Source organism: Denticeps clupeoides, chromosome 14 (genome assembly GCF_900700375.1).
Source record: "Denticeps clupeoides chromosome 14, fDenClu1.1, whole genome shotgun sequence".
Classification (NCBI taxonomy): domain Eukaryota; kingdom Metazoa; phylum Chordata; class Actinopteri; order Clupeiformes; family Denticipitidae; genus Denticeps; species Denticeps clupeoides.
Genome location: NC_041720.1, coordinates 2,012 through 17,500, shown reverse-complemented (window position 1 = coordinate 17,500; position 15,489 = coordinate 2,012). Strand labels below are relative to the sequence as shown.

At 53.8% G+C, this 15,489-nt stretch overlaps 2 protein-coding genes across 6 annotated transcripts in view; one reads left to right on the top strand and one right to left on the bottom strand.

Moving 5' to 3' along the window:
* LOC114803276 (centrosomal protein of 85 kDa-like) overlaps window positions 1–15,210 on the bottom strand; it is an 18,362-nt gene extending 3,152 nt beyond the window's left edge. For 2 of the 5 annotated variants that reach the window (XM_029002742.1, XM_029002744.1), the window contains exons 1-8: window positions 14,907–15,210; window positions 13,699–13,842; window positions 8,489–9,171; window positions 2,662–2,750; window positions 1,929–2,046; window positions 1,305–1,487; window positions 1,086–1,217; window positions 825–979 (exon numbers count right to left, since the gene is read on the bottom strand). In XM_029002742.1, coding sequence (XP_028858575.1) covers window positions 825–979; window positions 1,086–1,217; window positions 1,305–1,487; window positions 1,929–2,046; window positions 2,662–2,750; window positions 8,489–9,171; window positions 13,699–13,842; window positions 14,907–14,952 — 1,550 coding nt within the window. In that variant the 5' untranslated portion in view covers window positions 14,953–15,210. The other 3 variants (XM_029002743.1, XM_029002745.1, XM_029002746.1) reach the window with 3 other exon arrangements.
* LOC114803278 (cardiac phospholamban-like) lies at window positions 4,030–7,421 on the top strand. The gene is made up of 2 exons (XM_029002747.1): window positions 4,030–4,297; window positions 6,749–7,421. Exon 2 carries the CDS (start codon window positions 6,944–6,946, stop codon window positions 7,100–7,102), a length of 159 nt encoding a protein of 52 aa, XP_028858580.1. The 5' UTR covers window positions 4,030–4,297; window positions 6,749–6,943; the 3' UTR covers window positions 7,103–7,421.
* Window positions 15,211–15,489: the final 279 nt, after the last annotated feature.

Here is a 15,489-nt window from a genome sequence, read left to right as displayed (position 1 = left end):
TCAAGTTACCATGGATGAAGTGGTCAGTTCTGGTTCACTAGGACCCCCAACTATGAATACATCTATTTATTCACTCTGTTCTAGTTTCTATACAGAAGTCAGACGAGAAGAAGGTTACAAGTTCATCTAAATCTTCTCTAAAGAGGAAGGTGCTCAGTGACTGAGCTGGAAGACGGAGAAGAGTCTAGATGAGCGTCTTCCTCGTACCTTCAGAGATGGAGGGACCAGGCGAGCAGTACTGGAGGCTCGGAGTATACCAGGTGCAGTGCGAGGTGTAATAAGGGCTGTGAGGTAGGATGGTGCTACTCCATGTTTGGCTTTGTAGGCCAGCATCAGTATTTTGAACCTGATGCGTGCAGCTACTGGGAGCCGGTGGAGGAACGTAGTAGAGGGGCGGTGTGGAGAACTTGGGAAGGTTGAACATCAGTCCTGTATGAGTTGTAGAGGTCGGATGGTACATAGATGTAGACCAGCTAGAGGGGAGTTACAGTAGTCCAGTCGTGAGGTTACTAAGGACTGAACCAGGATCTGGGTGGGATATTCACCAATCGTGATTGTCGTTTTGGCCATAATCGTGCAGCCCTCGCTCTAACTCCTGGTGTCCATTCACTGTTGTGGCTCCATCCACAAACTTACTCGCCATTTTAAAACTTTCAGGTACTTCAGGCCTTCACTACGTTCAGACATGATACAATACAGAGTCACACGTTCCTTACTGTTACTGTTACCATAAATCACACAAGTGCAGGCTGATGGCTCCGCCCACCACGTAACGCTGCAGATAAACACCAGAAACGCATGAAGCGAACAGGAAACCGCCGCACCTCTGCACCGTGGCCACCAGCTCCTTCTCTCTCCTCTGCTGCTTCTGGATCAGCGCCTCCTTGTCCTGGAGCTCCGCCCGGCTCTCCTCCAGGCTCCTCCCCAGATCAGTGGCCCGGGTCTGGAGTTCCCCCACCTGAAGCTGCAGGCCCCCCAACTGGTAGGACGAGAGACGGGACGTCAGTAACCTACTGACCCCTGCTGGTGAAGCCACGCCCAGATTGTTTGATGGGCAGTAGCCAGATTATTGTGTGTGTGTGTACCTGGTCTAATGACGGCAGGTCTGCCAGGTATTTCTCCAGAGTCTCTACACGTTGCTGTTTCTCCAGGTTCTGCTCCTGCTCCCGCTGACATTTCTTCTTCAGACTGCTGATGTAGCGGTCGCGGGTCTTCATCTAACACACACACACACACACACACACACACACCCTCAGTACGAGCACCATGGAGTCGTGACACCGGGCCACTGCTCCTCCACCCACCTTCTCCTCCAGCTTCTTGATGTCCTCGGTGTACTTCTGCGTGTTCTGCTTGAGGAACTCGTTGAGGTGGACGACCTCCAGCTCGGCGGCGGCCAGCCTGCGTCCCAACTCGGCACTTTCACCACACAGGGGGGCGGCGTGCTCCAGGAGGGTCGGCGGGACGGGCGCTTCGTAATGAGGGTCCTGCCAGAGACAGCCAGTCACACCAGATAACTGTACACGTCCGACAGAACGTCCAGAACGTCCACTTCAGACGAGGAAAGGGCAGGACGGAGAGGATCAAGGAGCGCAATTCTTATTTAAATCAAGATAACCAGGAAAAAAGGGAGGGGGTTTAAAAAGTCCTGAATCAGGAAGTAGTCACGCATACAGGCTCCTCCCCCTTTAAACCTTGTTCACTAAAACCCCATTAAGGTTCATTTTCCAGATACCTCCATGTCAATAAAAGTTGCCCATTACCATAAAAATTCATCTTTTAATTGGATAACCTGTGCAACATCACACGAGTCCAAGCCCCGCCCTCAACTGTACTGCAGCGTATTCTCTCCTGTCGCCTCACGGCGCTTCGTACGCGTACGAAGCTGCGGGTGACGGTAACCGGCTGTGCAGAGCATGAGCAGCTACCTTGGGTTTAAGATAGAAGGGCTCGTCACAGCGCCCCCTCTGGTTCTGGAGGACCTGCTTGGCCCTCAGCTCGTTCTCCCGGATCCGGGAATGGAGCTGCAGGATCTGCTGCTTCTGTCTGCAGAACACAAAGAGAGAGAATTTGAAAAAGTGTATTCATGGCGTCCCTCTCTGCATCACTCCTTCCTTTCTTTTTCTCTCTCTCCTGGAGTCGGGGTCACCTGTAGGGTCAGTCGAAGCCCATTGAGACGTACCGTATGTGATTATGGGCTAAATAAGAAATAAATGATGTTGTTGTTGACATGTTTAACCATTTGTTTGTAGCAGAAAATAAAAAATGAGCAAACAGCCAATGGCAGCGCCACCAGCTGGCCGCAGAGGTCACTGCATGTGTGTGTGTGTGTGTGAGAGAGAATGCCAGCGTCTCCTGTTTCCTCTGGCACCGAGCATCGTTTCAGCAGCCAGGTCTCAGAGGCGCCGCACACGCGCTCAGGAACATGCCGCTACAATCACGACTGCTGAAGGTCAGAACGTTCCTGAAACGCGCCGCTCCAGCACTCCATCACTCCAGCACGACCTCCGGACGCACCAGGTTCTCTGGACCGTGGTGCAGCAGAATATAAACAAGCAGGAAGGTTCTATGTTCCGTGCCACCTGTTCTCTTATACAGGGCTAGTGGGGACCTTCAGCTGTGGTGTGTGTCTGTGTGTGGGTGTGTGTTCTGCTCCCTCACCTGTCGATCTCCAGCTCCCTCTGGCGCAGCAGACCCTCCTTCAGCTTCACCAGGGTATTGACTGGAAGTGAAGCGTTGGTCAGCACCTGCTGAGAGGAACGCAGAGGAAACGGTCACACACACACACACACACACACATTACCGACCTACACCAATCTAACAGGACCTGTTTCGGGCGTGTCCCCACATGTCCCCACAAACACACACACAGACCCTGTGTCCCGTCTCTCTGTCCCGAGTTCAGGGCTAAAAATGGAGAGCGATTAGGGGCCGTATATCAGCAGCGCGGTCTGAGCGAATCCAGAGGAATGTAGCGCGCACACACACACACACACACACACACACACACACACACACACAAGCTCTTGACAAGAACCAGGTGCTCCAGTTACAAACATCTTCATCCCACTTCACATACTCTAAAGGGAGTGTGTGTGTGTGTGTGTGTGTGTGTGTGTATACTCATGCTCCATAACACAGTAAAATTACCCCACCATGGTGGAGGCTGTCACCATGACAACAAACACTAAAATATACAAGAGCAGAGATCTTCGGGGTTGAATTCAGACCAAAATCAGACCGAATCGGACTGGATCTAGAACCGATACACACATTCGTAGGTGCTGACAGGAGTGTGTGTGTTGTTTTTTTGGACTGTGGCAGGTCTGAAGCCAAGTGTGTGTATGTGTGTCTGTGTGATTTATCTGTGTGCTGAGAACAGAACACCAGGTGAGCCATGTGTGTGTGATGTGTGTGTTGCAGCTGATGGCAGCAGCATCTGAAGACACCTGAGCAGACATGGGTTTCTCGGTTTGAATTATTACCCCACACACCATCATAATAATCGATCATATTTGATGATATAATCACATATTTCGTCGTGTTCATTTTTGCCCCAAAACCATGATGTTAAAAAAATAATAATACAAATATTTCACCCTGAGAGGCCGACGCCCACCTCTCCTCATCCCCGCCCCCGCCGCCTCCTCCAGCTCCACTACATGTCCTCATAAGGAAGTGTGTGTGGATCTAAAACTGGGGGCTTCATTTTTCTTCTCTGACGGAGGGAAGGCTGAGAACAGCAGAGTCGAGTAAACTTTCCCAGAATTCCCGGGGTCCTTCGTGTCTACTGTCCCTTCTGTGGCTCGCAGAGGTCACACAGCACACACACACACACAACATACACCACATGCTACACACTACACACACAAAATCTAAATAACAGAGTTAATCCCACAAATGGAAAGACAGGAATAAGAGACGGAGATCCAACACACACACACACACACTTACACACAGAGACACACACACTTCCAAATCGAACGGACTCGCCCAGGCCAGGTGATTGGACCGTTTGTTTCCATGAGTCTGTGTGTCTGGTCATGCCTGCTCTTTCTGTCTCACACACACAGACAGGGGGTAGAGTGAGTGAGGTGGGTGGGGACGAGGACACTCCTATTTTGTCCTTTTATTCTCCTCATTCTCTCCCTCGCTCCACCCCTCCCTTCATCTCCCCGCTCCACTTTTCTTCCATAAACTTTCCGGACGGATCCACCAAGCGCCCAGACACCCTGAGGCCCGGAGTGACAGCGACGTCCCACAGCGTCCTCCACATCACACAAGGTCCAGCAGCCAGGTAAGATACACACACACACACCACCAGTTTCTGACAGAATTCCAGACGTTTGGTGTGGGAATGATCCAGATTCACAGAGAAGATGATTTTCTCACAAATCCACAACTGTTCTAAATTCCAACCCACAACCTCACAGACACACACACACACACATCCACCCAAAGCATCAGGTGGAGTTACAGAACCCCACCACCAACCAAAACTGCCGTTCAGCCGTAGACTTCTTTCATGATCTGGCGACCTTCTACTGCTCTTCTCACAGAAGAGTCCAATTACAGAAACAGATTAGACTGTAAAACAGGAAATTTTACATAAAATATTTCCATGTCGCTGCAATCTCCTGGTGTCAAATTAAAAGCGGAAAATTCCCGTAGCTTCTACGGTGCCGTGCCTGTGTATGTCCAGGTATCATCAGGAATTAAAAAACAAGTTTAAAGGCAGATCTCAGATGTCACCAGATCTGTAACCAGATGAAGGTGAAGAGATTGTCAATGTGAGGCACAGCACATGGTGCACACGGTGAAACGTGTCCTCTGTATTTAACCATCACCCTTGGTGAGCAGTGGGCACCATGACAGGTGCCTGGGGAGCAGCGTGAGGGGACGGGACCTTCATCAAGGGCACCTCAGTGGCACCTTGGCGGTTCGGGACTCGAATCCACAAGCCTCTGATTAAGGGGCCACCACCACCTCCCCAGGTGATCTCAGACCTCAGTTAACATCCCTAAAGTTGCAGACGTGTTGGCTTTATCGTGTTTAGATGTAGGGTGTTCTTGAGGAACTTTTATAGCGAATGATGAATTATTTGTGTGAATTATTAATGCTGCAGCATGGAAAGTGGTCTTACGGGGTGGGGCGGTGGTGACCTAGCGGCCCTGTAACCAGAAGGTTGCCGGTTCGAATCCCGATCCACCAAGGTGCCACTGAGCAAAGCACCGTCCCCACACACTGCTCCCCGGGCGCCTGTCATGGCTGCCCACTGCTCACTCAGGGTGATGGTTAAATGCAGAGGACAAATTTCACTGTGTGCACCGTGTGCTGTGCATCACATGTGATAATCACTTCACTTTTACTTTTTTTTTTTTTAATCTGTGACTCCGCCCCAACATAATCCTGTAGTCATGGTAAACTATACGGAGTCGGGACAGCTGAGGGCTTCGGGGCGACGCCGTTACGACCCTCAGACATCCCGCTCTCCTCGTAGGGGCCCGGGTCCTCGTTAAACCCTCATTAGAAGTTCCTGCAGGACTGACGTATGTCAGAACCTCGTTACGGTCTGTCGACTGCGGCCCCTCCCCCGACACGACCCGACTGACCCTCATGGAAAGTTGGGCTCCCGACCAGCCAGCTGGACGCTGCGCGCAATCCCAACATGAATTATTTGTCCAGGAGCCGAGCCAACGCAACTTTCCACGTTTCCTTCTTCGGTATTCTGGCCGCTCGCTTTATTTAGTATGTCGGGACGAGATTGTTTGGCAGCCGCGGTGAAGATATTCCGGGTTTCCGACGTAAACTTTTCCATCTTGTCCAACAGGCAGCAGACGAAGGAAGGGCAAGATCGACCATTCGGGCGTGGCGGTTTATCTTATCTCAGGTGACCTTTCGAGGGGACGTCCCAGAGTGGCGAAAAGCCTGTAGAGGCCGTCACAGACATGGTGGCGCGTTGTCATGCGACTTACCCACGATTCCCTGTGGCTGTACTTAACCAGCGTCCGCCGTGGGAACGTGTCCCAGAGCGCGAGACAACATGAAAAAAAATGTCCTCAGGACGCCACGCAGCCTACGCTGCAGGGACGGTACGCAAGTCGGCCGGGTCGGAGGCGCGTTCGTCATTGAGAGCGACCGAGCCTCTCGGAGGTCGAGCCTAAGAATAACCGCGCCGCGGCTGTCAGCAGCTCACCACCGGCGCCGCGGCAGATAAGCGTCCTCAGAGGACACGTTAACGCGTTAACTGCTGTGGTGTTGAAGGATGGACAAGAGTCCAGGGCTCCTGTTAATCCAGACCAGCTTCCCCTCAGAGAACAAATCCCACCTGCTGCAAAGCTTGCATCCATTCCCAGGGAACTAAGTCCTTGCAGGACCCTGGTGAGAACCCATATTTGCTCAAATGCGAGTAACCGAGACCGGTTGTGAAGATCAGATATGGACTTTAAAACACGGGATGTGGTAGATCTTTCCAACCCCCAGAGTGTTCCTCAAAGACAGACAGTAACCAGAATTTGCATGGACCCTCGGGTTGGGGATGAAGATGTGGGTGTGTGAAAAACCAACAACGCTGCTTCAGCGTCTGGTTCTATTAGAATTTTCCAGAATCAGTAACCTGGGAAAACTGAAACCCAGAGGTCCAGAGTTGAAGAACCCTGAATTAGAGTTTAACATTAAGACCCATAAGACTGATATTTGAATGTCTTCCACGCCTCTCATTCACCTTTTCTGCTGCTCCTCCCACCAGCTCCGCCCACGAAGCCTCTGGTTACCTGGACAACCATCTGTCCGTCATTTCTTCACTGCTCCCTCCCCACTGCTACACACTTCTCTCCTTTCCATACCATCTGTTCTCTGCACTAACCTCCAGCAGCTGCCGCCACACACACCCACCGCTGCAAAAGCCCCGCCTCCTGGCTCGCTGCTGGCTGGCCAATCAGTCATGGAGAAAGTGAGTCACATGACCCGCTCGGCCATCCGCCGGGCGTCCACCATGGAGATAAACCCGCAGGCCAAGCGCAACATGCAGGACCTCTTCGTCAACTTCTGCCTCATCGTCATCTGCCTCATGCTCATCTACATCATCGTCCAATTAATGTGAGGGGGTGGGGCCACGGGTCTCCTCACAGGGCCAATGGGGACTTGAGAAATTGTCATGGGGAGGGCAGTTTAGGGGACTTTCTGTCCTGTTCTCTGTAAGATGATTGGTCGTTAGGGAAGTTGTCTCACGTGTAGCACGACGAGTTCATTCAGGAGAACCGGAAGTGCTTTAACACACACAGAACCATGGGTGTGTCCGTCACCGCTCCCCCTGCATGCCACCAAACACTGTCTGTACCCACAATGCACTGCTGACAACGATGTGCCTCCTTGACCTCCCTACACGCACACAAACTGTGTAATAAACGTCCTCCCAAGCACCGCTGTGTGTGTGTCTGGTGTTCACTTTCACACAACACTAACACTCCCTAGAGGTCAGGAAGAGGTCAGCCCAACAGGCAGCGTTACATGTGATAAATGAAACGTATTAAAATGAAGAACGTTAATGTAGATAAAATAACTACTAAAACTACTACTAAAATCACAGCTAACAAAACACGATTTCTCACTGAACTGGAGAATAAAGCCATAAATGGGGACCGTCCAATAGGAATGCTCCATATTGACCCTCCTGTCGGACAATCATGACTTGTATTTTCGTCCTGTCTGTCAAATCCAGCTCTTTCCACAGCAGCCTGTAAGAAAGGAGCTAGGAATGGTGTAACCCACTCGTCCGCCACGTTCGGCCAGAAACCCCGCCTCCTGGCTCCTCCCACCATGGACCTGGTGAACAACCGCGGCCTCAACCTCCTCCTCAACTTCCTGCTCATCGTGGTGGTGCTGCTCCTAATGCTCATCCTGGTCAAGCTCATGTGACCATGACAAACCCCACCCCGCCCCAACACTGAAGCGTGAAGATGCGCCTCCTGCCCTCTGCTGGTGAAACTGATGAACTGCAGGCAGCCACCTGGAGATCTGGGTGTGGGTGTGTGTGTTTTTATCACAGACGTGGGACGAGACAAAAGTGGGGTTTCTGGTGTAAATATTATACGGAGCGCACACTTATACGACACTTTAGTTGTTAGGAAGTGAACGTAATGCGAGTTGACGACACGTGTTGTTTATAACTCAGTTCCTGTATTAACAGTTAACAAGAACCAATAAAGCATCTTGCCTTTTTATTTCACAATTCATATCAAACTCTCTGCCTGTATCTTCTAATCCGTAACGACACATTCAACACACACGTCATGGTTTTTATAATGTGGCCGTGAGACGCATTTCCCCAATCTGTCCACCAGAGGGAGACGGACTCCATCAGTCAGCCACCGGGCTGATCTAGTAAGGTCCTGGAGACCAACCGGCTGTGTCCATGTGACAGAAGGTGAACCAGCGATCTAATTAGAAAGTGGAAACCTGCCATTACTGGAGGCCCGAGGCGTATTACCTGAGTAAGCTCCGCCTCCTGCCTCAGTCTGTCCTGCTGCCAGGCGGCCAGGCCACACCCATCCGGCCCAGGCCGGAACTCCATCTGCTCACTCAGCCACATCTGGGTGCGGACGGCCGGCTGGATGGGCGAGCCCCCTGGCGCCGCCCTGTGGGCCGGCGTGGGCGGCTTGCTCTCGGGTAAGGCACTGTAGGCGAGGTCCAGCGTGGCGGGCTTGAGCGGGGAGGAGCAGGACGAGTCCGTCTTGCCGTCGGCCGGGTCGCAGCGGTAGCGGGAGGAGCTGGTGTCCGTGGACGCGACGGAGGACGAGAGGCGGCGGAAGCCCAGGGACGAGAGGTCATGGTTGTGGGGGTCCTGCCTGTACCCGTACAGGAGGCCCCGGTCCAGAGAGCCGTGGGCGTCGGCCCGGTAGGACGAGACCCGTCCTGTGGGGCTGGTCTTCTCCTGCCCAGTCAGTCGGGTCAGGGATGACCAGCGCCGCACGGGCCGGGGGTCTTTCATGTCCAGGGGCGTGTCTAGGGGGGACGGCAGCTGGCAGCTGCTCCAGGGACTCCCGGCTGGAGAGGGGGACGGAGCGCCGAGTTGGGCGGAGCTGGAAGGGGACGGCATGACGTGGGCCGTGGGGATCCCGGAGGAACCCCGCAGCGGCTGGAAGGACAGGGTGGTGCTGGAGCTGGAGCGGTCTGAGGGACAGAGGGACAGATTTATTAAGGCGAGGAACTCGTGAAAACATCATAGTGATCCAGATATAGACAACACACACACACACACACTCCCAAGTCTGCAGTGTGGAAATCCCAGAAGCGTAAACCCAGTCATGCAGCTCCGTGGGGTGAAGAACCCGGATCGAGTCCTCACACGGCACGCTGGACCGGTGTGTGTGTTAGTGTGGCAGGTCACATGACTCTCAGCACCGGACAAACAGAAGGAACGACAACACTGCCACACGCCACACACACACCGACAACGCCGCCGGGGTGTTGAGCAACCACAGGAAACAGAGAGCAACACCCTCAGGCTGTGTGTGTGTGTGTGTGTGTGTGTGTGTGTGTATAATGAACAGCAGGGTGTGGATTGTTGTTGAAGGTAACTGAGGGAAACTGATCATTAGAGACCGAGATGAAATGCTGAGCTGTGTGTGAGAGAGTGTGTGGTGTGTGTGTGGTGTGTGTGAGAGAGTGTGTGTGTGTGTGTGTGTGTGTGTGTTCACATTAAAATATGCTGAGCTTTCAACACAATGTAATTGTGGCCTGCAGTGGGAGGAGCAGAGGAACACACACACACTGAATACGAGTTCAGGAGACGCTGATGATCCGCACAACATCACAACACGGACAAAAAACCGAGAGAACCTGGTACCACAAACACACACTTCATCCTGCACCTTCAACTGCTCAACATCTGATCAATACGCAGGTACTGATCCATCAGAACGTCCCTGCACGTCCTCACCAGAGAACCAGTAACACATTGAAAGAGGATTTAATGGGACAGAGAGGTGAGACGTTCCACCCGACAACAGAACAACAAACCTGCAGCTTCTCTCCAGCGGCCTGGAGGTGTGAAGTTGGAGCTTCTGATGATCAGCTGTGATGATGATGATCTGCAGATCCTGACCCTCAAACATCTTGATCTCAGCCCACCTGTGACCACATGGACGGCAACATCGCTCTGGCTTCCACACACACACACACACACACACACACACACTCCAAAAGCCTGATGAGGAAGTGTGGAATCCTCTGGGAGAAGCTAACCTACTTTAGAACAGGTCCCGCCTCCCATCACCACTCCGGGGGACGGGAGCTCCGCTGAAAGGGACGGAAATGAGTCATCATGCAGCGGAGTCCCACCAGACACTCGAGGACGTTCATCTCGAGCTTCACGGCCAAAAACGTCCTCCTGAAGAAACCATCAAACGGAGACGAGCTCTGCCAACAAATACCAACCAGCTGAGACGTTCCGTGGAGGAGATCCGTTCCCCCGTTACCTTGGGAACCGGAGAGATCTGGCGGAACTTCAAACCGCCTCCTTTTACAAGAACATTCGGGGTAAAGACGTCACCCCCGAGGAACGTTCATTTCTCGCACACATAGAAACGGTAAACGAGTGAAGAACATTCCAGACTTTTACACGTCCTACACGTGGTGCCACGAACTGGCCGGGATTCGCCACGACCCCCCAGACCAGTGGACCAAACACATCATTTGATGGCGACTAAAGCCCCGTCCGCAGGAGAACGTTATCTGAAACGTTGTGGTCCACGCGGAGACGTGGAGAACGTAGGTGGCGCTGTAACTGTTGTCCTGCCGTGTCTTTTCATTAGAAACGTGCAGCGTGTTGTATGCAGGACGCGTTCGGGGTTAAAGGTCAGGTTGGACACGCGGAGAAAAGAAAGAAATTCAATCTGGAACCCGCTTTAGAAAAGAACAATTTCCTGGCATCGCCGCGCATCACCTTGTAAACGAGTTAGGAGTTAAGTGGGAAGTTGGGAATGGCGTGGCGGGCGGAGCCAGGGAGCGTTCCGCTCGAACCTCCACACCGAGCACAGACTTCGTCCTTCATGGACCTGCAGCAGCTGGACGGGCGCTCCGGCCCCGCGGACAGAGCTAATCTGCTGGTTCATCACCACCAAGTTCACCAAACCTCACCTGGACATCACGATACTCTGTCCCACGTCCATCGGTTATTTCTGATAATAAATAGTTTATTAACGTATAAAACCACTGGGCGTGTCCCAGCACCTCTACAGTGACATGGTGCTAGTAGCCTAGCGTGTAACACACTCGCCTATGAACCAGAAGACCCAGGTTCAAATCCCACTTACTACCATCCTGTCCCTGAGCAAGACACTTAACCCTGAGTGTCCCCAGGGGGGGACTGTCCCTGTCACTACTGGTAAATATGGTAAATGGCCGCGCGAATCCACTTAAAAGTAGATTTCTGCCGCTGGACCTCATGGAATCGCGTCCCCTGCTGCGTGGCGTGGTGAGGGAGGAGAAGGAGGATATTTCCGGCGCTCTGCACTCGATACCTGCTGCGGTGATCCCACCGCCAAAATAAGAAGGTCCGAAAAGGGACACCGCCGTAGCGCAGGGGGACGTAAAGACGCCTGTCCGCTCTGGCCGTAGATCGCTCTGCTGATCATGCAGGCACCAACCGCGGCCACCTTCAGTCCACAGGACCCCTCACCAGGACGAGCTGGGTCAAGGACGTCATCTGGCACCGCGGAGCCGGAAGCTCCGTAAATACCAAGCGACCTCCTTTCGCCGGCCCCGCCCGGGTATTCCGGAGCCGCACCGGCGACGCCCAGAAGTAATTATGCTGCCGCTTAATTAGAGACGAGGGTCGGGGGGGCGCGGCCTAGATCCACCGCGGAGGAGGAACCTCTACCTGTCATGGCCGCCCGCGGCGCCGGGTTTCACCGCGTCACGTCTCTCAACCAGAACCCGAGTCCACCGGCCGGCGTCCTCAAGGTCACGAAAGCAGGTGAAACCGTCACCCGCCAAGCTCCCCCGGGCGGGACACCCGACACCCCGGCGGGGTTCTACCGCGGGAACTCCGGGGGGGCGGAATAGTCATCTGGACACATTTACATTTACAGCGTTTACCAGACGTCCTTATCCAGAGCGACTTACAGTCAGTAGTTACCGGGACAGTCCCCCCCTGGAGACACTCAGGGTTTAGTGTCCTGCTCAGAGACACAACGGTAGTGAGTGGGATTTGAACCTGGGTCTTCTGGTTCACAGGCGAGTGTGTTACCCACCAGGCTACTAACACCCAGTATTTACAGGGACAGTCCCCCCCTGGAGACACTCAGGGTTAAGTGTCCTGCTCAGGGACACGATGGTAGTAAGTGGGGTTTGAACCCGGGTCTTCTGGTTCATTCTTCTGGACACAAAAGTATTTAATTACGTGACGGAGTGCAAGGCGAAGGCGAGAAATATTTTGTCCTCTGAAGATCTCACGTGACGGAGAGACGAGCTGAAGCAGCAGAATTTTCCCGTCCCACAAGAAGCCAAAATTCCGCAAGTTGGGAAAACAGCGTGTACAGAGAGAAGACTTTACGTCCCCATACGGAACAGATGACAGTTAGCGGCGCGGCCGGAGATTTAATCTGCGTCTGTCCCCGGACCCGAAAGAATTCCGGCTCGTGGACGTTCCGCCGCTGCCGCCGCCCTACATTTCCATCCAGCGTCCCGTCTTACTGTCCTCATTCAGAAGACGCACGTCGTAACCCGGTCAGCTGCACCGAGACGAGGAGAACCCCGCCCCGACCATGGAGGTCAGGGCGGACACTGGCACAGCGAGCGCGGCAGGACAACCGACATTCCCAAACCGGAATCTCAGCAGCCGGACCTTTTAATTCATGGAACGTTCCAGAAAACATCTGTGCGGTCCACGGGTGGTAGTAGCACACTCGTCTCTGGACCGGAGTCCCAGGTTCAAACCCGACCAGAGTGTCTCCAGCGTCCCGGTCACTGCTGCTGGTAACCAGGTTACGAGCTGCTACGCCGTCGTCACGTGACCAGCCCGGGTCGCGGCACCACCGCAGAGCTGCCCTACTTCCCTACTTCCCCTGTTCTCCATTGTCAGCCGGTGAAATGGTGGCCGGGGGCGGGGCCACAAACTGGAAATTATAGTCACACGGGGCCCCAATTACAAGTTGATGAGCGGTTTCCACGGAAACACTTCCTTTGGGCGTGGAGGGCATCTCCTGCCACCATGACAACAAAGAGTTCTCACACACACACACACACACACACACACCCAAAATGAACTAAAACACCCATCATCCAATCAGAGGTGTGGAAGATGATAATTGGCGTGATCGGTCAGCGTGGTAAGTAGGCGGATCGATCGTGCCGTGAAATGAGGGCCGATCAATGATTATATTGGGATTTTACGATGGTCCGTCGTAATGCGACCGCAGCTTCCCTGCGTTGTGGGTGTTCTGCTGAGGTTCTAGACACAGTCTAGAACCTCAGGTATGATAATGGAAGAACCCCGACCCAGGACTGGTCTGGTTCCTTCTAGAACAGTCCATGCACCGTGCTGTTTCTATACCAGGTCTCTGTCCTGCTCGGAACCGACACCAATACGTCAACAAATCACCGTCTACAAATTCCCCATCAACGCGGACCCCTGGAGCGCAGTAAATCCGGAGTTCCGTTTGGTGCTGTAGAAGAGGTGCGGAACCAGCGGTTTACCTTCGATGCTGTCGGAGCAGGACGTGCCGATTCCGGTGTCGCCGCTGTCGGAGGCGGTGCTGTGGCGTCTCGCGCGGCTGCTACTGCCGACCTGCCAGGCCGAGTCGCCGCCCGGAACCCATCCAGGAGAGGACGTGCTGGAGCCTGGGGGGCCAGAAAGAGGGACCCCAATATTACGGTCATGAAGCAGGAGGTCCCCAGAGCGAAAAAACACACGGAAAACACGGAATTTCGCACGGAAATTGGACCAACCAGGAGAAAAAGTCGTTACTCGCTCATACACGCAGTTCTACCATCAGTACGATATCTTCACACTCACAACCGACGTGCGTTGAAATGATATAAACACACACTCAGGGACCGTCTGAGGACCCCCAGCGCCGCGTCCTGATTGGCCGGCTCGTCTCTGTCCGATAAGAGGATCAGAAATGATCAAGAGAATGCACCTCGATTAAAAGCTGATTAGTTCGGCTGCCGTATGTTCCTACAAATCTGCTCTCTCACACACACACACACACACACACACAGGAAGTAACGTTCCTTCAGGTTCCTTCCTGGCGTACAGCAGCCATGCGTAGAACCGTGCGTCCTGGTGTTCCGGTCTGCTCTGTGAGGAGATGCATGCTGGGACCTGCAAGCACGCATTACCCTGATGAAGTGTGTGTGTGTGTGTGTGTGTGTATTGATCAGTATGATGGCGGGAACCTGCGGTGAAGGTTAAGGTCATGTGACTCAGCACCTCCGGCTCTATGCACTAGAACCTATTTAAAGGTTCTAATCCACCGAGCCCGTCCTACTTACAGCCTGCAGGACCTGGCAGAACTCTGGAGCGTTCGGGAAGGTTCCTTTAACCCCAGAACTGGGTTCTGTGGCCCAGCTTCCTCTTCCACAGCAGCCAATCAGAACCCAGGAACCAGGAGCCCAGACCCCGGCAGTGGACCAGCGTCCATGGAAACGTGGCGGTTCTGGTTCTCCCTGCGGGACCGGAAACGGACAGAGCGCCGCTCCGTGCCTTTTGTCCGCCAGTCATGCAGCGAGGGGGATGACGACCGACCTCGGGTTCGTTATATAAAAGACACACAGACACAAAGAGAAGCGGTCCGGTCCGGAACCGGAACCAGAACCGGCCGCGCTGGCACGTCTCCAGCCGCCGGAGTGCCGTTATGTTCCCGTTAGAACGTCGGAGTAAAAACTGCGCTTTACTTTACCTGCTTTCAAGCCCAGGTCGTCTCCGAACTCCGTCCTGCCCCACATGCTGACTCGGCCCGAGGCTCCGGGCTTTAAATCCACAGACCGGAACCGAACGAACGAACCGCTACGCGCGGACCATCCTAGCTTTTTTTTATGCTGTTTTTTTTTTTTTTTTCCAACCTCGGCGGGAAACGGCCGCGAACTGCGGGTTAACGATCCAGCGGACCCGACACCGGAGCCATGGGTCGGCCTTTCTGCGCAAGATGGAGTCGGAACCGCCGCAGCGCTCGGCGAGTCGAGAAGAGAAAAGCGACTCCGTGGAGCTCCGGTGGGCGGGGCCAGGGCGCAATCTCGGCGCGGGCCCCTCCCATTTTACGACCGAGGGCCAATCAGAAGGCGGGCCCGCCGACCACGTGGGCGGAGCGTCTTCCATAGAAACAGACGATTGAGCGGGGGGGACATTTCAACGGGCGCCATGGAAACAAAACGGTGGAACGGCCGATTTATGGGACTTTATCGCGATGGTAACTAAAGCACAACACGTTTTATTTAGCCTAGTGGGTAACACACTCGCCTGTGAACCAGAAGACCCAGGTTCAA

Coding starts and splice junctions, on each gene's coding strand:
- LOC114803278 (XM_029002747.1), top strand. CDS start 6,944: ATGGAGAAAGTGAGTCACATGACCCGCTCGGCCATCCGCCGGGCGTCC.